This window comes from Polyodon spathula, chromosome 14 (assembly GCF_017654505.1).
Source record: "Polyodon spathula isolate WHYD16114869_AA chromosome 14, ASM1765450v1, whole genome shotgun sequence".
Taxonomy (NCBI): domain Eukaryota; kingdom Metazoa; phylum Chordata; class Actinopteri; order Acipenseriformes; family Polyodontidae; genus Polyodon; species Polyodon spathula.
In genome coordinates, this window is record NC_054547.1 from 36193037 (window position 1) to 36215542 (window position 22506).

The following is a 22506-nucleotide window of genomic DNA, read 5'->3' on the forward strand; positions in this document are numbered from 1 at the left end:
GATTGACGTATTTTTCTACCTATATTCACGCACACTAAAATTATATTAAAAAAAAAAAAAATCTCATGTCATGGTTTGTATTTTATTAACTCCCTTTTGCAGCCTTACACGCAGCAACAACTTCCCTGGCATCGGCTCGTAAATGAGCTTGCCTCCAGCGAGGAGGAGGAGTTCGTTTTGACAAGGCGTTTGTAAAATAAACAAGTGGGTGGTAGAGCCAGCATCACGGCATGGTATAAATATAAGGGCTTTAACTCTGTGTGTGCACCAGGTCGAAACAAACTGTCATTCAATAGTGGCTGTCTGGAGAAACAGTATTACTCTATATAAGAGGCTGTAATTGACAGACATTTACATTTGGGCTCGTGATTTGAGGTAAGGCGAATTGCGTTTATAATGAATGGATTGTTTGTTTGTTTGTTACCAGTGTGAGTAAACTAAACAGTTTCACAGCTGCGGGCTGTTTGTCATAGAAGTGTATATCTGTAAGTATGTTTAAGGTTTTGAAACAAAGTGTTTTTAGTTTTGATTCGTAGTATTGTTCAATCAATTATTATTATTAAAATATATATGTGTGTGATATATATTCATGGTACTTACTTTGATACCAGTACGAGAGATTATTTGAAACATATTTTAACAATGTTTTTGCAGGACATTGTAGGGTTATCAAAACGCAATATCCCATGTACTGTATCTCATTGCAAGTTATACTTTTGCATCATATTGTATAGCAGTACAATTAATTAATTAACAGTTTAAAGTTAATGAATCATACTGTGATCCCTGCATCAGTTGATGAAAGGATTGCCCTGACTGATCTTTTGGAAGTCCTCTGTGTGTCTCTCTGAGTGTGCTTCTTTCCTTTACCTGTCTTCAGACCTGTCGGAATCCTCCACGATGTGAAATTGTACAATGGAAATGCTTTCCTGTTCTCGTCCGCTGTATGTGACTTGCGCTAGCCAAACTCAGTGACATTATGGTGTTATTCATTGATTTATTATTTGAAAGAATACTTGTAAATTGAAACCTTCTGCAGCCCCATCCACCCCCTTTGGGATCCCCTTGAGGACACACTTGCAGTGATAATTAAGTGAAATCAGAAAACATTGTTGGATTAAAGCAGAAATTTCAACTAATTTCCCATATGTTGTGTATATCTCTCGTGTACAGTACCAGCATGTCAGCAGTGATTGAAACCCATGATCACAAAGCTTGTTTTTTGTTAACCTGCAGTTTTTTCATTCTTATTCTGCTGCTGTTTCTGAGCCTTTCAGTTTTATTTTTTCTTAGTGCATTTCAGCTGTGGCGTTATATTTTTAAATGCAGTTATGCTCCAAATAGAATGTACCTTTGGCAATAAAAATAAAACCACAAGATCTGTGGTCATGGCTACTTCCTTTAATGGAGTCTTCCTGTTGCACAGCTGTTATTTAACCTGGAGCAGAACAGTATTGTGACTCATCAAAAATTAAACCGTTGGTTTGTTTTCATAAAGTAATGTGATTTTTATTATTTTGTAACAGTCTTGTAAGTTAGCTTTTTCTACTTAACTGTCATTCTGTTAAACCGTATGAACACCTTGATTTTTCACCATTCCCTTGATTAATTTGGCAAAAGTATTTGTTCTCAGTAATAGGTTAATAGTTATTTGGCAACTAAATTCAGTGTTGTGAAACATATTTTAGTTGCAAAAGAAATATTACAGAGTGATCTGGCTTGTCTTTATTTGGACAACAGTGACTCGGCCGTATGATATTTTACTGAAAATGTCAAACCACTAGGTAGAGGTGAAAACGGCATTACTGTGGCCCTTTGTAACCCTGTTAAAGCTTTGCTTTGATCAGCTGACAGCTCAAGGCCGTGTATACAGCACAGCCAATGAATGTATAGAAGTCTAGGGTAAACTGTAGTATTTAAGCTTTTTTTTAAATCTCTAAATTCTGTCTAATTTCTTTTGCTTGGTGGTGAAAGGAGGTAACTATGGGACATCTCTCTGTTCTCCTCCTCGTTGGAGTGGCAGTGTCTTCTGTTTGCTCTCAGTACTCTGGAGAGTCTGGCTCTGACATCGGGATCCAGGTCTTCGATCAGCTTGCAAAGTCCAGACCGCAGGACAATCTCGTCCTGTCTCCTCACGGGATAGCAAACGTGCTTGGAATGCTGCAGCTTGGAGCAGAAGGAAAGACCAAGAAGCAGCTTGTGACAGCTATGAGATACAATGTGAACGGTAAAATATTATTCTTGAGATTAACCTTCTGAGGACAAGCTGAGAGTGCCAGCAGTCCAGAGCAGTGCCTTGTTGCTTTTCTTTAGCACTCCCTGGAACATTAAATGTTTGTTAATTTTCATTAGAACAAGAGATGGCTGCTGGAAATGCGATATTGACTCTTGGAGGAAAATTAGTTTTCAAGTCCCAGACATATTTGAAAACTCAAGTATTTTAATTTAAGTGTTTTCAAATCTTCACATTGAAGTAATCTAGGCAGGGTAAATTCAGATATTTTGTATTCTGTTTGTAGAGGTAGGAAGAAAGTTCAGACACTTTTAAATTTAATTACGGTGGGGGGACCCCCCCCCTCCCCCTTGTTAGTAGCTGGTTTAATTTAGGATACTACTGTCATTTGCAATTCTGATCTCATTATTTATTGTTTTGTCTCTTTGTTTTTCTTTAAAGGATCTTTTAAAATGCTGAAAAGAGTACAGAAGAGCCTAGCCTCTGGGAAGAATAAAGACCTTGTTACCATAGCCAATGCAATGTTTGCACAGAGCGGTTTTAAAATGGAAGATGCCTTTGTCTCCAGTAACAGAGAGGTATTTCAATGTGAAAGCAGAAGTTTGGATTTTAATGATCCTAACCGGGCCGCAGCTTCTGTCAATCACTGGGTTTCAAACCGAACCAGAGGTAAGTTCAGAGTGTTCAAGTTAGATGGAGAACATAGGAACTTAAAAAAAAAAAAAGAGGAATGAGAGGAGGCCATTCAGCCCATCAGTTCTCATCCAGTTCCTACAGTAGTAGCTAGTTGAGCTCAAAGCTTTTGCATGTCAAGTTTAAAGAATCCCAGTGATTCAGTATCAACAACATGACTAGGTAATGCATTTGATACCCTCACCACTCTGTCTCCTACCCTGTGTTCTAAGTCTCCACCTAATTTCCTGTAGTCCTGGTTTCTGTGCTGCTTGGATTGGTCTGGCTTGGGTTAATTTGGTCAACTCCTTGTAAGATTTTATAGACTTGAGATACATTTTTAGTATGGTACTTTTTATAATGCATATATTAGCAAGCATCCCAAAAGCTGCTTATAAAATTTGACTGTCTGGTTTCTGGGGGGGGGGGGGGGGGGGGGGGGAATCCCAGAGCATGGTAAGTAAGTTTTTAATTTAACTTTAAAATTCCAGTCACCAGTCTGAAGCAACTGTTAAAGCCACAGTGATCAAGAGCTGAACAATAATTGTTTTGTTTTTACCCAAGTGGTAGCTAAGAGATTTTATAAATGCTGCTTTCATGTTCTTTATTTGGTAATCCTTTCACAAGATTTTTTTTTTTATTTCTGTCTGGAGTAAGTTGCTATGGTAATGCATTTGGTTTCCGAGCACACATTACACAGCTATCCATTAAGTAACTATTTGGAAACTACTTTCTAATTTTATAGAGTAATCATACTGGAAACATTCAGCAATTAACTTGGTATCTACTGGAATTCAAATTTGATTATTGCACACATGCATAATTAAATTGTACCTTCTAATAAGCCTCTTAATGTTACCCCAATTAAATTTAAATGGGACATTTTAGTTTTTTTTTTTCTGTAAAAAAAAAAAAATAGTATATGTTTAACTTTCTCAAGATCTGCTTCAAAATAGAAAAATAAATCTGTAATGGAAATTGGAAGGGTTCACGTATGTAGTTCAAAACCTTTTTTTTACTACAGTCTTGTCCACCTATGTTCTTCTCTCATGTCTGTTTTAAACATTTTAGAAATTCTAAATGCCACTGAATGCATGAACTAACTGCTAATCTCTGAAGAATTACTCTGGTTTGGAAGAGTGTGGGAAAGCTTTGAAACTGGACACAATTGCATTTTTTGAATATAGCAGATGTGAGTCTGGTGTCGCTCTTATATAATCTTTGTCATGAAGCTAAGGCTCAATATTCTGAAAGGGGGGTGATCCCTTAATCAGACCATCATCTACTGTTTGTATAACTCCCTTTACTCTTGTCGCTTTGGTCGATCATCCTCCTCCTCCTCTCTGTCCACCGCTTTACAGTAAGCCTCGTTCAATGGGAGAAGGGCGGTTTAACCACCAGTCTAATACCAGTGCTAGCCCATGTCTTACCAGTGCCTGAAGAACAAGGCCGGTTAAGTCACTCTGTGTGCATTATCCGGTAAAGCATTGCAATCTATCATGTAGTCAGTCTTTCTTTTTGAATGAGAGAGAGAGAGAGAGAGAGAGAGAGAGAGAAAAAATCATTGAGTCACAGTTATGAATTCATATTTTACATTTTTTTTTTTTAAAAACAGGTATGATTGACAACCTTGTATCTCCTGACATGCTCAGTAGTGCCCTAACAAGGCTAGTAGCGGTGAATGCCATTTACTTCAAAGGCATGTGGAAATCTCGGTTTCAGCCCAGTAACACAAAGAAGCGCAATTTTAATGGTGGAGATGGGCAAGTATACCAAGTGCCCATGATGTCACAGCTGTCTGTATTCAACATTGGTAAGTCTGGTTTATAGATTGGAATGTCTCCCTGTGGGAGGGTAGTGGGTGGAGCTTTTGGGAAGGACCAGAAATGACAGCCCACAGGAGCCGGAAATGGAGATTAGTCCTTAGAGCCCTGTATCATCAATGGTATCAGGGCCGGGTTTTATTTTACAAAAACAATAAAAATAGAACAGTCCAGTATTGCAAAAAATAAACAAGAAAACCACCTGGAATACCAGCAATGGTAAACTCAGGTTTGAAATAAAAAGAGTAAACAAAAATGTCACGGTTACAAAATAAATAACAACAAAGGAAGCACTGGGTTTCGTTGTGGTACTGCGGTGGGTTTCCTCTCACCGCTTCTTAGCTCCCTTTCACAGATTAATGGCCAGTCCTCGGTAATCACTCCGGTAATCCAACAGTGTCCAAGATTTTCAAGCTTCTGTGAATAACAGCAGTGAATGAAAGCAACAAAGCAAGCACAGCATGTGTTTTCAGTTCAGCCCAGAGAGCGCGAATGGCAAAACCATACTGCTTAAATACTGCCAAGTCCCACCCCTGCAATCAGCACGCTGCGCCACGTCAGCCAATCAACGAGAACAGCACAGCTGATTGCAATGATGGGACCCGACAGCCGCATCGTTCTACCTTGGGCCAAGATGGCTGCCTGACCCGGAACTTCCTGCATGGTCAGAGTTCAGCCTCCTGATCCAATCACGGTCAACCCTACACAGCGCTGCCGGTGGTCGGGAGGGCAAATTACGACAGGGACTCCTTCCAGTCCTGTCACACTCCCTAATTCTCTCTTTCTGGTGTCAACCAATAACAAACTCAAAATCTGTAGTAAAATATTGTGCAGCTTTATTTATTTTAATTTGCTGGTCTGTCTGCATAATTTTTTTGTAGTCGTGTGGGAGCATGTCCTTGTGAAAACAATCGTCAAGTTAATTTTCAAACCGAGTGTTGATGGTGTCATTCGAATGCTGAATTCACTTGTGTATGAATGGTTTCTGTTTTACAGGCTCAACAAGCACCCCTGATGGTTTGCAATACACGGTCATTGAGCTGCCTTACCATGGAAACAGTATGAGTATGTTAATTGCCTTGCCCGTGGAAGACAGCACTCCTCTGTCAGCTATCATTCCTCACATCAGCACAAAAACTATTCAGCGCTGGATGGAACTGATGCGCCAAAGAAAGGTTCGGCTGGTCATTCCGAGGTAGGTTTTAGTTCTTCTTAAGGTATTATTATCTTATGTTTGAATCGGGGATAGTGTAAAAACTAAATCCTACCCTAGAATTTGCAATCCCAGATTACAGCAGACTTCACACATACATTGTTTTATGACTGGCTATAGAGCCCACTATAAATGAGGTACTGTATGATAGTTTTGCTGCAATAGTTCTTAAAGACCTTTGCAAAATGCAGTGACATATTGTTTTTTGGAATCTGTATCTTTTTGATAAATGTCTTGTGCAGTCTTTGCTTTTGCTTTTAGCAATTGTCATCCAGCGCTTTGCAGACCTGCAGGATCTGTTGTACAGGTAGTTAGATTGAATCACAAGAGAGCACTTAGGACTTTGTACAAGCCTTAACATAGATCTGCTAGCACTGGGATGTACAGTACAGTGCTTCTGATTCCTCTTGTGTTACTTGCAGGTTTACTGCCGAGGCAGAAACTGATTTGAAGGCGCCTCTCTTGGCTCTTGGTATCACAGACATGTTTGATCAGAAGGCAAACTTCAGAAGCATTACGAGTAAGTTGTACGGTTTGAAAACTGAAATTTAACTCTGTAGTATAATGGCAGTACATTATACTGACTTGTGGTATTGCTGTAGAATGCATTACTATGCTGTTATTTTGTTGAGCTAGATGTAGACCAGCAGATTCTTGTTTGGAATCATGACTTCGCTGCCAATTTTCAGTGCCACCTAACTTTTTTTTTTTTTTTTTTTTTTTTAAATTGGGGAAATACTAGGATCTCATTAAATGAAATGCTGGACTTTTCAGGCAAGCAAATCTTCAAAAATGAATAAACTCACTTGCACCCCCTTGTGGTGTAAATGTACTTCATTAGTTAATGTCTTGTGTATTATTATTGGTTTGTTTTTACTTTAACAGAGTCTGAACAACTCAGTGTTTCCCAAGCATTGCAGAAAGCTAGACTTGAGGTGAATGAAGATGGAACAAAAGCATCTGCTGCAACTGGTAAGGCCACACCTCTCTCTGTCCTCTCTCTGGTAGTTGCCCAGGAGTTGGAATATATAATTGATCGTGCATTTGTTTTATGATGGCTACTTCTACTTTTAATTTATTGTCTTCCTTTTTGCAGCTGCTATTTTACTGGCCCGGTCTTCCCCTCCATGGGTCATTGTAGACAGACCTTTCCTTTTCTTTGTTCGACACAACCCAACAGGTAAAGATGTTCAGCTGCTTTATCTGTACTTCGTCTTGCCCTATCTTGCGTATTGTAAGCATAGTTTTAAAACCCAGTTATTCTACACAGAGTGTTTATTTGCTATTTTAACAAGTGCACAACATTGAACATGGAGTCACCGTATTGTATGTGTCACATAATGATGGGGCTTCAGCACCAAGGAAGAAGTATTTCATTAATTCACAACTCGTATCTCTAAATCTATATATACTTTATATTGCATGCAGTCTGGGTCATTTCCAATCTAGCAAGACACAGATTACTTGCAAATGACTTTTTTTTAATTTTTTTGGTTTGGTTTTATTTGGAAAGATTAACTGTTTCCTGCACCTTGCATTTTCAGGTACGGTGCTGTTTATGGGACAAATTAACAAGCCGTAGGAAGCCAATGCATTGAGAGGAAGCTTTTTTTTTTTTTTTTCTTCCCCTCTTCCAAGATCTCTCTCTTTTTTGGTCCAGCATTTCTCGTTGGAAAGATTTTAAACCTTTTTTTTTATACTGTAATTTTGACACAGTATTAATTTGTACTACTGAAGCGATTTATTTAATTGGGAGCACATCAGTGGGAAATGCCCTTTTATTCTTTTAACTCCATTGTTGTAGTGTGTACAGAGCATATTGTTAGGGTTAACTTGTGTGATGTTTGAAGCAGTGGACACAGGCATTGCGTCTTATAATGGCAGCATGTAATACAATTCTGAATGCAAACCAAATGTGGTCTCATTTGTGAATATATTAATACAGTGAAACCAATCTAGTACTGTCGGTATAGAAAAACATGAGTTGCATCTGCATATTTCCATGTATTGTTTGTATGCAGATTGAATGAGATAATTTTTTAATATAATTAGGTAAAGAAGCAAACATCACATAGCATTAAGGGATTGTAGTGTGCTTTTTTTTTTCTTTTTTGCAATTCAAGAATGTAAATAAGGCTTTGTGTTTGCGGTAACTTTTTTTTTTTTTTAAATCAATAAAAACTTAAAATACAATGCTCATTCTGGTTTTTCAAACTTGTATTTCTTTTTCATGTTTCGATAGTTTTTGTGTTTTCCCTTTTAATGACTTAAATGTCAATTCCACATGTGTTTTAAATGCTTTGCTTTCAAAATCTACAGCACTTCTTGCAGGGCTCATTTTAAGAACATCCTGTTGCTGCAGGCAGTAGCGACACGTGACTGTTCAGTAAGATGGCTTCCCAGGAATGTAAATGGTTTCTGGTTTCTGATCAGGTGAAGTGCATAGAAGGGTAAACTAGAATGCTTAAAACAATCGGTCAGTCCTCATAGTTTTGCTATCAAATGAAAAGCTTGTGGGACAAATTAGAAAGTCCCTTCTGTCTAGGTATTCCAGTGATAGTACCTGAACTGTGTCTTAAAATGGTGCTGTAGTTTAGGTGCTTGGGTGTGAAACGCTGCTGTTAATGAGTTAAGGTCTAGCTTCCCATCTGGTAACCTGGTTACCTTGCCCTCGATTTCTCTCTCCTCCAGACAAAACAGTAGCACCCACTTGAAAACATAAGTGCCTTCTGATCTTCCCTAAAGCTAAATAAAATGTTTAAATAGACTTCCCCTGATTTCTTATGTATGATCATGTGAGGGGGTAAAAAAACAAACAAAAAAACCCACCTCAAACAGTATATAATGGAACTGGCTGATTTGTTGTAGCTGTAGATACTGATCTTCATAATAGTTATACTGTCTGAAAAATCTTGTTTCCTAGCAACAGGTTGCAGAGTATTTCCAGCTGACAATATACAACTGAAGAATTGGAGAATATGTCTCAATGCACACATACTCTCCTGCAATTTGAGTATACCTGGGCAGGTGCGCAAAATGTTGGATCGTCAGGTACAGTTATGAAAACAACACTGCTGAAATTCTATACTAATCTGGTAATATATAAGAATCTGTAACAAAACGTCTTCCCCACTGTAAGTCATTTAACTGTGGGCCGCGGAAGCAATGACAGTCTATGTATTTTTTTTTTTTTCTGTTAATTGCGAAAAGCAGACTCCGTGCGGCAGCTGTAACTAGAAAAATAAAGTGTAACAAGATAGTATTGGCGGACTGTCAATCAAAGCAAAAATTCACAAATCAGAGCTCACAGATTGCCAATGTGTAGGCGGGATGTAGAGTGAGAGCTTTGACGATAGGGCAGTGGTAAGGTCATTTGATTGCTATGCTGGCAGATGTAAAAAGTGTGTTCAGTATTAATTAAATTACAATATGTCGAATCTTCTAACAAATGATATGTTTTGCAAAGTATAAAGAAAAGGCAGCTATAGGAGTGTGAATGCATTTGTACATACCGGTAATTGATTTGTTAAATGGGATTTTGCAAGTTGTATTTGGTTGCACAATTAGTGGCGAGTAATTTATGCAAGGCTGGACAGTTTAGGTAGATTTATACTGTTACAGGTTTAAACATATAACATGCTTTTAATGTGAGATTTCCACATCAAGGAGTGCTAATAGTGCCTAATGCAGATGAACAGGTTGGACTCGGGTTTAAAAAAAAAAAAAAAAAAAAACAATGCGCACATCATACATCAAAAACTAAATTTCACAAAAACAGCGATCGGAATATTTCATAAGCTTGTGCTATTTCAATTGAACACTACAGCCCCCGATTGATCTTTAGACTAGTGCCCTCTGTTTGGAGCACGGCGCTGACCTTGTTGAAATGATATATAATTATGTCTATCGGTTTGTCTGTCTTTTACACGTCTATTACACCCATTCACATGTAATGAAATAAGTCTTACGGTTTAAAGTGTTAATTTAAACAATGTCATAGTTTTTAATGCAAGCATTTACTTTATACAGTTATCATACCACATAAAAAAAAAAAAAAAATAAGCAAGATGTTTGTCAAATGTAGTGTGGACGCGCGGACTTGTGTTTTATTTTATTAATACTATTTAAATCTGGGATGTTAATTGTGTATTAAACAACACAAGCCACGACATTGCAAATTTAATTTAGTAGGAAATTAAACCAACGTGGTTCACGGTTGCGCAGCACATTCCGTAAATACGGTATTTTCGATTCCAGCTCAAGTATCGTCTGTCAGCTGATTCGTGTTGGCGAGCAAAAAAAAAAGAGAGAAAAACACAGAAACATGGCGGCTGAGATTCACTCCAGACCCCAGAGCTCTAGACCAGTTCTTTTAAACAAGATCGAGGGCCACCAGGACGCTGTGAATGCGGCGGTTTTGATCCCGAAAGAAGATGGGGTGATCACTGTAGGAGAAGATAGGTAAGCGGTGAGGGAGTTCAGTACGCTGATCAAAACGAGAACAGCTGGAGGATTGCATTGCGTTAACAAAATGCGTTCGGTTAATTACAGTTTAAGTAATGCTGAAGTTATCAACTTTCGGTTATCTTATGGGAACATGAAGTGAAATTAAACGTAATGTAATTCATTATTTTAGACAAGGTGTAGGATTTGTGAACTACAGTAAGCACACTGCCCACACTACACTCTTCTAGGCTTGTAAAAGGGGTTTATATATATATATATATATATATATATATATATATATATATATATATATATATGATGTATTATACAGTATTAGACTGGGAACAGATTTTTTAATAACTTGTGTAGTCAAAAAATGGACATCAGACATCAGGCTTAATTACTGTCACCGTAAAACGTGTAGACCTGATCTGAAGACTTGGTTTCGCTGTTTTATTTGCACTTTATGTGTGCGTGTATGTGTAGTAACAATACCAGTTAAAACAATCCCCTTACAAAAAACTTGCCACTTTTATACTGTATGTGTAAGTTCCTTTTAATAGCGTTTAATGTGGTCACTTTCATGTACAACTGTTTGCTGTTGGAACACAAGTGTTGTTAATTATAGTCATGTGTTCCACCCTGCAGAACAATACGAGTATGGCTGAAGAGAGACAGCGGGCAGTACTGGCCAAGCATCTACCACACTGTGTCCTGTAAGTTGCCACTGTGTTATGTCTGCCGTTTTATAGATACAGATGTTACAACACAACCAGTGCCTTGTGCAAAACCATTTGACTATGCACAGCAAGAGCAGAACATATATTATATATATATATTTAAAAGCAGTCCATGAGTATACAGTATATGACTGGAGGTATTTAAAAACATTTTTCTCTTTATTTCCAGCGCCTTGTTCATCCATGTCATATCACCATGACAGCAAACGCATTTTCATTGGACAGGACAATGGAGCCATAGTAGTAAGTCATGTTAAAGCTGTCTTGAACGTGTTCAAAATGATGCCCTGTTAAGAATTAGACCTGTGTTTGTTTCTGAGTATACTTGTAGAGTGATTTTTAAACTGCATGTGTCTAGAGAGAATAACGGGTTATTTTACATTTCCTGAAAAGCCTGCTGTGCTTGAATTTGATTACAATATTGTATTGAAGTATGTCTAAGAATACCTGTCCTTTAATGGGTGCTAGCAGCTTGTGTTTTACGGTTTGAATGGCTCATCTTGCACACTCAGAGCTCAATGCAGACCAGGATTTGTTTTTATTAGAGGATGATGCATTGTTCTTTCTGAGGTTTAGCTGGCTGTGCATTGGTGTGCGCCCCGAGGAGTCAGACTCCTCTTGTGTAAAACCTATTCCTCAATTTAGTGTGGATGCCAGCGTTCCACCCAGACTCCATGCAGAATATGGCGTGCCTAGACTCAACACAACACAGAGAGGTGTGGAAAAGCACGATGCATGCATTGAAAACAGCAAAAATTGATATCAAATGTACCAGAGTAATTTATACAAATATGCATGTTACTGCTGTACCTAATTAACTTGAATCCAAAGGCTGGAATGGTTTAAACTGCTCTTAATTAAAATAAGCACCAAAACACTAAAGTAAAGCATCTCTTCTAAAACGTTTGTTTTTCTTTTTTAATTGTTTATTTCAGGAATTTGAAATCTCTGAAGACTTTAATAAGATCACTTTCGTCAAAACCTACCCAGGTACGAGTACATTAACTGACCATATCGATCATAAGTGTTTAAACAAACACCAGTGCTTTAGCCGTTGGTGTGAAAATAATGTGTGTCTGTATAATGAAAACCAAATGCAAAGAATGTTTCCACATTGTGTTACGTTCATCTTGAATTTCTTCATGTTTTGCCAATAAATTAAAAATAAGTAAATAAATAAACGGCTGACTGGAAAAGTTTGCTTGAATCTGAAGGAACATCTGGTTTGGTCACAGGAAATGATGCAGAAAATTTCGATAGCAGCCTGACAAGAGCAAAGCTAAATGGAACGCTGTTTGTCAAGGTCATCTGTGTGTGGTAACAATGCTGTTCTGTTTCAAAATGTCAGAAGAAACACTGACAAGATAATCGACTCCTTAAGGTTCAGTTCACTAAATGTGAATCAACATTGGCTTCAATCGCTTTGCTGTGTGCAGGGTTAAAGAAAATCTATCGCACTGTAGTGTTAGTATTACAGGAATGAATGGTCTTCTTGCTTGCACTAATCAGTTATCATAGCACTGTATGTTAACTCCATGCAGGAGTTCCATTTTGAATTATAGAACTTAAACAAAAATAATTCAGGAGTGAAAGGGTTAAACGATACAAGGTGGTTCAGGAAGCCCGGGGGAACACTTTTTGTTCAATGTTTTGTCTTCTGTCTCAACGTTATTACTTTCATTGGTTTGAGAAGGCAAGTTGTTCAGACTACACACTCTTGTAAATTGTCTCTCTTATTTCCCAGCTCACCAGAGCCGTGTTTCTGCCATCGTGTATTGCCCAGAAAGTGAGTGGGTAATCAGCACTGGTCATGATAAGAGTGTGAGCTGGATGTGTTCCAGGAGTGGCAGCATGCTGGGGAGACACTACTTCAGCTCCTGGGCCTCCTGCTTGCAGTATCCTTTATCTGATCAATCACTTTGCAGTAAATACATGACTGAAAGCATGGGGTCTGTGGGGCTGTTGGATAGAAGTTTCACAAGCCTGATTTGCTGCTTTTTACTAACCCTGAAGCTTGAACTCAGAAGTGAATAGATACACACAAATAAACATCTGATGTTCTTCTCATCCAGACGCTGACTGCAACAGATTTTAAAAGATCTCCAGTTCTAATCCCTGCCTCTTTCATCTGCTCATTCCATTTCCTCCGCTTCTTGCGTGTGCAAAGATTCTGTTTCTCTTTCCTTGTTGCTAGTCCTTTTCATGACTCTTATGAATCCGCCTGAATCCTATTGGTTTAGCCACTGGAGCGAACTGCAGAACAGGTAGATGCAGTGAACAAAGATTTACAAAACCAATTCACTGCTAAGTATAGGCCAGGTCTTGTTGTATAATACCCTTTGGCAATATGAAGGTATTGTAAGAAGATTTGTGCTTGGGTTTTTTTGTGGGGGACAGAAATGTCAGAAATACCATTGTCTGGGTTTTGCCTAGCAACAGCCCTTTTGATAGCTGTCTGCCACTGGCTATCTGAAGAGTGTGTTAGATTCTGTCTTTTCCTTTTTCTAGAGGGATGTTTAATGTGTGGGATGTTCTCTGTAATCTACTGCCTTTTTGTGTATCTTTATGCTGGGTTCGTTGACAGACACAAGTGAGATCTCGGCACCTTTATACACATTGGGTTTAATTACATTAGGTGGCATTTTGCAGCGTGCCATCTTAGGAGATATAAGAAATCCTAAAACCTGGGTGGATGTCATGTGCTCCTGGCTAACAACCAGTGATAGAAGTGAAGGGGAATGCTGGGATATTTCAGCCTTGTTTTCCTTGACCGCTGGCGCATTCAGATTCGATCATGACACAAAGCATGTCTTCGTAGGGGATTACTCTGGGCAGATAACATTGCTGAAACTGGACCAGAATACTTACTCCATCATAACCACACTGAAGGGACATGAAGGTGAGGCCTTGGAGCTGGAGTGCTCGGCTGTTTGGGTTTGTGTCATTGAGTGTGCTTATTATAGCTTCACAATGGACACAGTGAAAGACCAAGCGGTTTCCATACCGCTGCGCTGTTAATCTAGCTGCACGCTGACCGTGTACGTGCTCATTTATTTACTCAAACTTGGTACAGCATCTAGCTTCCTCTATAAACAAAGGAGAGGCTCTGACCTGTAAAACCTTTGAACTGCAAAACTTTCCCTTCATTAGCCTAACCTAGGCGATTATTATAAAGTTTTGCTGCTCTGCCAAAAATCAATACAAATCTTATTAACAATTTAAAGTACAGCACTAAAACTCTCAGCAAGGATCTGTGAGATAGTGTTTTCATGGACTTTCAATTCAAATATGATTGAGGTACAATGTATGTATTTTTCTTGTCTCGTTCTGAAGCTGAGAGTTTAAAGTGCAAGCTTTGATTAAATGATTGTTGGAAGGACAGTGAAACTGATCAAAGCCTTGCTGAAGGCAGGTTTTTGTTTCCTCTTCCCAGGTGTCTTCGGTGACACTGCCTGGTGTAATTGTTTTCAATCCAGCCTTTGAAACTCAAGATTCAATGTGCTCTGTTGCGCTTGAATTTTTCCTCTGACACAGGCTGTTTTTCACTAAAAGGAATTCTCTTCCAATGCCTGTATGAAGTGTGTGCTGCATTAAAGTGACCCATACTGGAGATCTGTTCGGTTGATCTAAACACCATTGGATAAAAAAACCCCAAAAGGCCAGCTGTCTTTTTTAAATTTTTTTAAATACTCCCAATTGTTCATTTAATCCCAAACCCCAGACATTTCCCTGGGTCACCTTCTCAAAATATCGTCTGTTACATTTTAATGTGCAAATTGTCAAACCTGTGCTATTTAATGAAAAAATATATATATATAAAATTCCAGTTATTTCCTGGTGATAAGGTTGTAAGTAAGAAATGAATTGGTACATTTTGTAATCCTTAGTTCTGTGAATCGTGTGAAATTTCCCCCTCGTTGTCATTGCCAGGCAGTATAGGATCTCTGTGTTGGGACCCTGTCCAGCGGCTGCTATTCTCTGGAGCGTCTGATCACAGTGTTATCATGTGGGACATCGGGGGGCGGAAAGGAAGAATGCTGCTGCTTCAGGGCCACCAGTAAGAGCTCAATCACACTTGCTTTCAGTCTCCCAGTCACTGTTGCATGCTGTGTATCTGGCATTCTTTTGTATTTGCAAGCAACATAAAACTTAATTTCAAATGGCACTTTATTTATCTTAGCAACATTCAAAATGGTGGTTTGTGTTTTTGTTGGTGTTTTTATCATTTTGGCCAGGATATTCCTTTACTTTGCTCTGCTGCTGTGGAAAACACATTTATGACAGTAAACATTATCACACAGGGCAGGTGTGTGTGTATACACTTATGGCATAATGTGTGTGTGTGTGTGTGTGTGTATGTGTGTGTGTGTATATATATATATATATTATATGATATATATATATATATATATATTATAATGAGTAATCACTTATGGCATAATGTATAGGACCTTTAATTTTTACCATATTCAGTGAGAACTAGGCCCTAAACCCTTGTGGGTATGTTGATTACTTACTGTCAGCACTGTGAAATCCAAACTTTACAATCATGGGTGGTTTGAGATTTATAGGCCAATGAGACTTTGACATGACCTTTTTCCAAGAATAGGTAGCTGTCAATTTTCATGATAACCTCAAGTGTGTGTGTGTGTGTGTGTGTGTGTGTGTGTGTGCGTGCGTGCGTGCGTGCGTGCATGTGTTTGTGTTTTCCTGGATACTTGGTAATATTTCTATTCTCAGTTACTGCTTAACCTTTAGCCCCCTAAACCATGTTTACTGTGTTATATTAGACTCCAAAGCCTCTGTCATTCTCTACAGTAATACAGTGATGATGATAGGTGTTCTGGTGGAGCTGACATCTCTCTGTCTCTTGTTGTGCAGTGATAGAGTGCAGTCCCTGTGCTATCTGCAGCTAACTCGGCAGCTGGTCTCCTGCGCTGCTGATGGAGGGATCACAGTGTGGAACATGGACATCAGCAGAGAAGAGGTACCTCCAACACAGAGACTGTTTGTTTATTTCATCCTTTCTGGTTGCAGCCTGAGACCTTCACCCTGAAAACATTCTGACATTGCAGGCATTCCAAATAAGTAGCAAGTTTTACCGACAAAGAAACACACAAGGGAAATTGCTCTCTTTCTTTTTAGTCCGGCCTGCAAAAGTAATCGAAAATTAACTTCTCACTGACACAGTGAAACTGATCCTTTTGTGCACTATCCGGCGCTTTTTTAATCTCACCATATCTGCACAGTGTTGCAATTGGAATCTACGATCAAGTCAGCTTTATGTTGTGCCCTTCTATCTTTTCTTCTTTACTTTTCTGATATGCATAGACATGTCTGACTGCCACCCACACACAGATTCAGAATGACCGTTGAAGTGAAATTGTAGTCGTCTCTGGATGTCTGCTGGTGTATGTGTGTATACGCGTGTGTACTGTGAAGTGCAGCTTTATACAGGAGGAAGTAATAACACAGTCATGCTAATCTAATCTAATGGATTTTGTGCCACTATATTTTTGTGGTCATAACAATTCACCAAGCTTTTAGTGTAAAACGGCAAGGCTTATGAACTTCCTGCTGTTATTAAACTGTTTCTTATGAGTTGTGTGTTTTTTGCATTGTTCTCTTCCTCTTCAGATCATGTGCCTTTGCTTCATCATAGGGCCCGTGAATTTGTATGCTTGTGTAACTACTCTCTGTTACTATTGTGAGGTCTTCTATTTTATTACTAAGAACATAAGAAAGTTTACAAACAAGAGGAGGCCATTCGGCCTATATTCCTAGTTTGGTTGTTAGTAGCTTATTGATCCCAGAATCTCATCAAGTAGCTTTTTGAAGGATACCAGCGTTGGTTCCAGACTCCCACAATTCTCTGGGTAAAAAAGTGCCTCCTATTTTCTGTTCTGAATGCCCCTTTATATAATCTCCATTTGTGACCCCTGGTCCTGTCGACATTATCAATACCTTTTAGAATTTTGAATGCTTGAATCAGATCACCACGTAGTCTTCTTTGTTCAAGAGTGAATAGATTCAATTCTTTTAGCCTGTCTGCATATGACATGCCTTTTAAACCCAGAATAATTCTGGTTGCTCTTCTTTGCAGTCTTTCTAGAGCAGCAATGTCCTTTTTGTAGCGAGGTGACCAGAACGGAACACAATACCTTTCACTTTTCACCATTAAATGTAATTTGCCATGTGACTGCCTAGTTGTGAATGCTGTCTGCATTTTTTTAATGACCTTTGCTGCTGCAGCGGTGTTTGCCACTCCTCCCATTTTTGTGTCGTCTGCAAATTGAACAAGTTTGCTTACTGTACCAGAATCTATACAACTGTAAAGGCTGTTAAACATTAGCTCAGGGTGCGTCCTTTGAATGGTGTCAGGTGGGATTCTAATGTCTGGAAAGGAGTGGCTTGTAAGAAACTGTTTTTAAAGCCTTGGTTAACTGTGAGCTCTGTTGCTGTCCTTCTAAGTCAGTGGGTTTAGGATGTGAGCTTCACTGTGTGTCCCCCGATTCCTCACCCTGTGCAGGCTCCTCAGTGGCTGGAGAGTGACTGCTGTCAGAAGTGTGAGCAGCCCTTTTTCTGGAACCTGAAGCAGATGTGGGACAGTAAAACCATCGGCCTTCGACAGGTAACGATTTGGCTGTGCTGAGGGAGACCCCCTTCTCTTACTGAGATACCCAATCAGAGACTTGGCTGTGCTGAGGGAGACGCCCTTCTCTTACTGAGATACCCAATCAGAGACTTGGCTATAAAGAGGGAGGTGCACTCCTCTTTCTGAGATATCTGACTTCCTTCTGTTAAGAAATGCACTGAGGGAAATTCCTAAATCTGTTGTTAATTTGATAATGGTTCTTATGGCCTGTAATGTAACAAAATTCAAGTGTAATGCACTTAGAGATTATAAGGATTGTGAGGTTTGTATGTTAATAACAGCTATCCTTTTTATCCAGGTATCCTTTATTTATTTATTTATTTCCAATAAGGTCACCTTTTACCCAGAGAACGTCATTAAGGCGGCCTGCTTTGGGTGCGGTTTCTTAATCAAACAAGTGTTTCCTGTCTTACTGTTTCAGCATCACTGCAGGAAGTGTGGCAAAGCCGTGTGTGGGAAGTGTAGTTCAAAGCGGTCGACCTACCCAGTCATGGGCTTCGAGTTCCAGGTGCGCGTCTGTGATGACTGCTACGAGACCATCAAAGAGGAGGAGTGAGTAACCATCACTCTGGTAGAGGTGTGTGTGTGTGTGTGTGTGTGTGTGTGTGTGTGTGTGTGTGTGTGTGAGAAGTGTGTGTGTGTGTGTGTGTGTGTGTGTGTGTGTGTGTGTGTGTGTGTGTGTGTGTGTGTGTGGTGTGTGTGTGTGTTTGTGTGTGTGTGTGTGTGTGTGTGTGTGTGTTCCCTTTTCCATATCCAGCACCCAAGCAGAGTAGAACACGTTATATCCAGTCCTGTAAGATACCGCAGTGTAACCTCTGGCAGGTGTCATTTACACATGCTGCTACCAGCTGAACAGATGGAAACTGATCAGTGTGCATTGGATTATGGGTCTAAAACAGTAAATTCAGCTCCTGGCAGGACAGAATGGATTCAGTTGCAGATGAAATAAAGCCAGATGCATTTGAGAATGCAGTTTCACTTTGTACATGCTAACTGTCACTTGAAATAAAACAAGGTACTTAGTTTAACCATGTTCAATGAAAGAAAGCAAGAGATTAGTATACTTACTGTACCGTTAATGATGTTCCTGACATTAATTTATAATGCGTCTGTGTTAATAAAGCAGCTGCAAGGTAGTATAAGGACTCTGAGTGAGATACGATCTTTTCACATGTCCGATGGACCCCTGAATCTATTAAATCGCATATGAAAGGTTCTACTGAATATCAAAACATGTTGCTTGACGTGAAATGGTGCTCCTCAGTGACTCCCAGCAGCCTGAGACAGGATGTGCAGTTTTAACGATGTGTGTTCCCATCCCTAGCCGTACCTCCCTGGCCACGTTTCATGAAGGCAAACACAACATCTCCCACATGAACATGGACTCCTCCAGGGGGCTCATGGTGACCTGTGGCAGCGACCGGGTTGTAAAGGTAACTCACCTGACAGGCCGTACCTTATCAATACAGTGCAGTGGAAGATTAGGGTTTCCAAGCGTCTGCTAATGTTTGTACAAGCCGTTTCCTTTCAGATCTTCAAATAGTAAAACATGACTATTCAAATAAATAAATAACTAGATCTTCAGTGTCAGCAGGTATACAACTCTCCTGGTTGCCCACTGTTTAGATGCATGTCCTGAACAAGGAAAGTGGAAGAAGACATGAGGGAGGAAAAAAAAAATATTGTGCATCTTTCATTCATGACTAGGCCTGCATTCAATTTTTAATTTTTTTTTTGCCAAATCGACGATTAATATCGACGTTTATTTTAGAAAGAAGATACCGTTTTTTTCAATCTTTCATTTTTCAATTCAAACAGAGAATGGGTGAATTCGACCTTTAATGTTTAAAGAACAAAAAACAAAAAACAACACACTTTTTATGCTATTGAGAAACATCTCGTTTAGCGAAACCCCTTTATCAGAGCATTCTAGCACTGCTTCAGTCAACGAGATCTGTCAGAACAGGGTGAAAGTGATAGTGAAACTACATTACTAACAGACCGCTGAGATGACTGACAGCAACCCCCAGCCATTCAGCGCGGTATGGTGACGGGACAGGCAGCAAGTATAAAAACTGCACAAACTAGAGATGATTTCTAAATGATTATTTTTGGTAATAAAAAAAAAAATAGCGAGTGGTTTTACTGACGTTTATCCTATATAAATTGATTTCAGTCTAACTCCTATTTTTCGGGGAATTCAATGTTTAACAAGTTCTACCGATTTTAATATTGAGAAGAAGCAAGCCTATTCATGACCCACCGTTGTCTAAACGCACGTTTGTTAGAACTTGTTTATTTTTATTTCCCTGTGGCGCACTTCTCAATTCTGTTACAACTTGCCATTTGTATTCCACTCTCATTCTCTATAATGCTCTGAATGACTTTTTGTTTCAGATCTGGGATATGACACAGGTGGTTGGCTGTAGCTTAGCAACAGGCTTCTCTCCCCGCTGAGCATCATTATCCCAGAGAGCCGTACCCCAGCCCTTCGGACTGAAGTTACCAAGGAAACACTTTTTAAACCCTTTCCTTTCCTTCTGGAACATTTGACATTTCAAAACAACCACTGCTTTGAAGACATATTTAAAGGAGCACTGCATTATGACTTCTAGGTCACTCTGGGCAGAAAGTTATACATTCATTATACATTCAATTAGAAACTCTGCAAAGCACTGCATAGTGAATATGTCATAGCCTGAGAAATCAGATGCTTCTTGTTTTAAGTAGATTACTCAATGTATTTGCCTCCTCAGATTTTTAGAATTGCCCAGGACACAGTGAAGGCAATGAAGTTGCAATGCACAGCTATGGCCAAAGGTTTTGCGTTTCAGTCCTAAAACTCTAGGTGCTGCAAAACTTTTGGCCAGAGCTGTAGTCTGTGTTACTATTAGAATTTCTGATTTGTACTCCAAAAAGTATATATGTGTCTAAGTAAATATGTGATAAAGAGCAAACTCATTGCCTCATGTGACTGTTCTGGATGCAGGAATGTAGTGGTTTAAAAGAAGAAAAAAAAAAGATACTCCAACTGATAAAATAGATTGTTCACTAAACAAGATTCTGTTTGTTGTGACACATCACGCTGTTCTGCTCTTACCGGCTTCGTATTATTGTAAAAACTTTCTATAGTGTGTAAAAAATAAAAATAAAAATACAACAAGAATAGTTTGTAATAAACTGACACACCTCACCATGCGCTCACTCTTTTTCCATTAGTATTGAATTTAAAGTTTGCCGTTGGTAGTTTACATGAAGTAGTTTACTATATAATGACACTGGTATTATTGTAAGTACTATGTTCCTACATTAGCATAAAGACTCACACAGTTGGCTTATATAATATATGGATGCACTGTTAGAAATGTGTCACAAGTTAGCTTGTTAAACAGCAGGTGTTATTGTTGAAAATGGGGCGCTCTGTATATTGCACACAGAATACAATAGTACTACATGTGTTTTTCCATAGTACATAGTATTGTATCAAATGCTAGTCCATAAATGTCCCCCACAGATAATTTAAGGTGGTTTGTTGATGGTTCATTAGTCTTCAGTTTTTTTTTTTTTTTTTTTTTTTTTTTTACCTGGGGTATTGCACATAAAATCTTCAGTGCCGTGAATCACTACCCTGGAATGTAACAGTCCGGTCTTCAGAGCCAATGTCAGGCTTAATATGATGCTCAGATATGGCAGGTTTGCAAATTTACTTTCTGTATGGCCTAGTTCTATCTCTCGCAATGCTAGCCTGTAGGAAATGTTGTGAGTTTTTTTTTTCAGTAATCTTTGTCTTAATTTTAACTGAATCAAATTAAAAAGGGGTGCCTAGTTTTCAGTAAATGAATGCACTGGTTGTGCACAACTTTGCTTTCGAATGCCACTTAAATATGTTTTTACACTAAATTGTCTAGTAGTCATGTCCTAATTGGAGACCTGAGATGATAACTGAACGGCATTGCCTCAACTGGAGATAGATATATTAGAAAGCCACGATGTACACCAATACATAATCTCACTCACAATTACACCTAGATGCACAGCAGTGCAATCCCATGCCAGCCAGGCATTTCAGGATCACTCAGTCCTACTTGATTCAGGGTGGTGGGGTGCCCTTTATTAATTGGCATTATGTAGATGAGGAGATTTTAAGCATTCAAATACCCCAACAGTAGTTTTATTTTTTTAATTTTTTTCTGCTGAATAAAGACCAACATCAAAAATGCATTAAGAAGCTGTGTTCATGTCACGCTGTGTGCCCCTCTGTTGTACATAGTGGCTTTCTACTGTAATGGCAGTTCTGAGAACTGTTGTTATTTTTAACGATTAGTTTCTATTGAAATGGTACTGTACTAAATACTGCTGCAACACTAATAGCCCAATGCATTCTACACTGTCGCATTTTACAATAAATGATAACTTCTCAGTACTGTGTGTCTGGATTTCCTGCACAACTCAAATGTACTAGCATTTTAATTTTACTAGACCATTTATTCTTTACAGATTAATTTAGATGTGTAGATTTGTCATGTTTAATTTACCGGTTTACCTTGAATGGTGAAAGCATCATGTTAAAGATGTTCTGTGATTCTTTCTCATTTAATATTTATAGACAATTTACAACACAATGCTTTAAAATATTCTCCCCAAGCAAAAAACGTTGCTAAGATGCACAAGCTGTGCATTAATCCTCAGTATTTAAGCTCTGTTCCTCTCTCTCTCGCCATACA

At 38.8% G+C, this 22506-nt stretch overlaps 2 protein-coding genes across 3 annotated transcripts; both read left to right on the plus strand.

Moving 5' to 3' along the window:
* Positions 1–260: 260 nt before the first annotated feature.
* On the plus strand, positions 261–8140 carry LOC121326927 (glia-derived nexin-like). 2 transcript variants are annotated; one of them, XM_041270579.1, is made up of 9 exons: positions 264–375; positions 1975–2227; positions 2675–2902; positions 4521–4718; positions 5725–5923; positions 6364–6461; positions 6827–6913; positions 7038–7121; positions 7486–8140. In XM_041270579.1, the coding sequence occupies exons 2-9, from the start codon at positions 1984–1986 to the stop codon at positions 7521–7523; spliced, it is 1176 nt and encodes a 391-aa protein (XP_041126513.1). In that variant the 5' UTR covers positions 264–375; positions 1975–1983; the 3' UTR covers positions 7524–8140. The 2 variants fall into 2 exon arrangements, with proteins under 2 accessions (XP_041126514.1, XP_041126513.1); XM_041270580.1 differs by lacking the exons at positions 7038–7121; positions 7486–8140 and adding an exon at positions 6684–6715 and having other exon boundaries at positions 261–375; positions 6827–6845.
* An 89-nt stretch (positions 8141–8229) lies between these two features.
* On the plus strand, positions 8230–22494 carry LOC121326925 (WD repeat and FYVE domain-containing protein 1). Its single transcript, XM_041270578.1, has 12 exons — positions 8230–10402; positions 11036–11103; positions 11297–11370; positions 12063–12117; positions 12872–13022; positions 13914–14026; positions 15058–15184; positions 16009–16114; positions 17657–17758; positions 18204–18334; positions 19107–19215; positions 20180–22494. Exons 1-12 carry the CDS (start codon positions 10266–10268, stop codon positions 20237–20239), a joined length of 1233 nt encoding a protein of 410 aa, XP_041126512.1. The 5' UTR covers positions 8230–10265; the 3' UTR covers positions 20240–22494.
* The last annotated feature ends 12 nt before the right edge of the window (positions 22495–22506 follow it).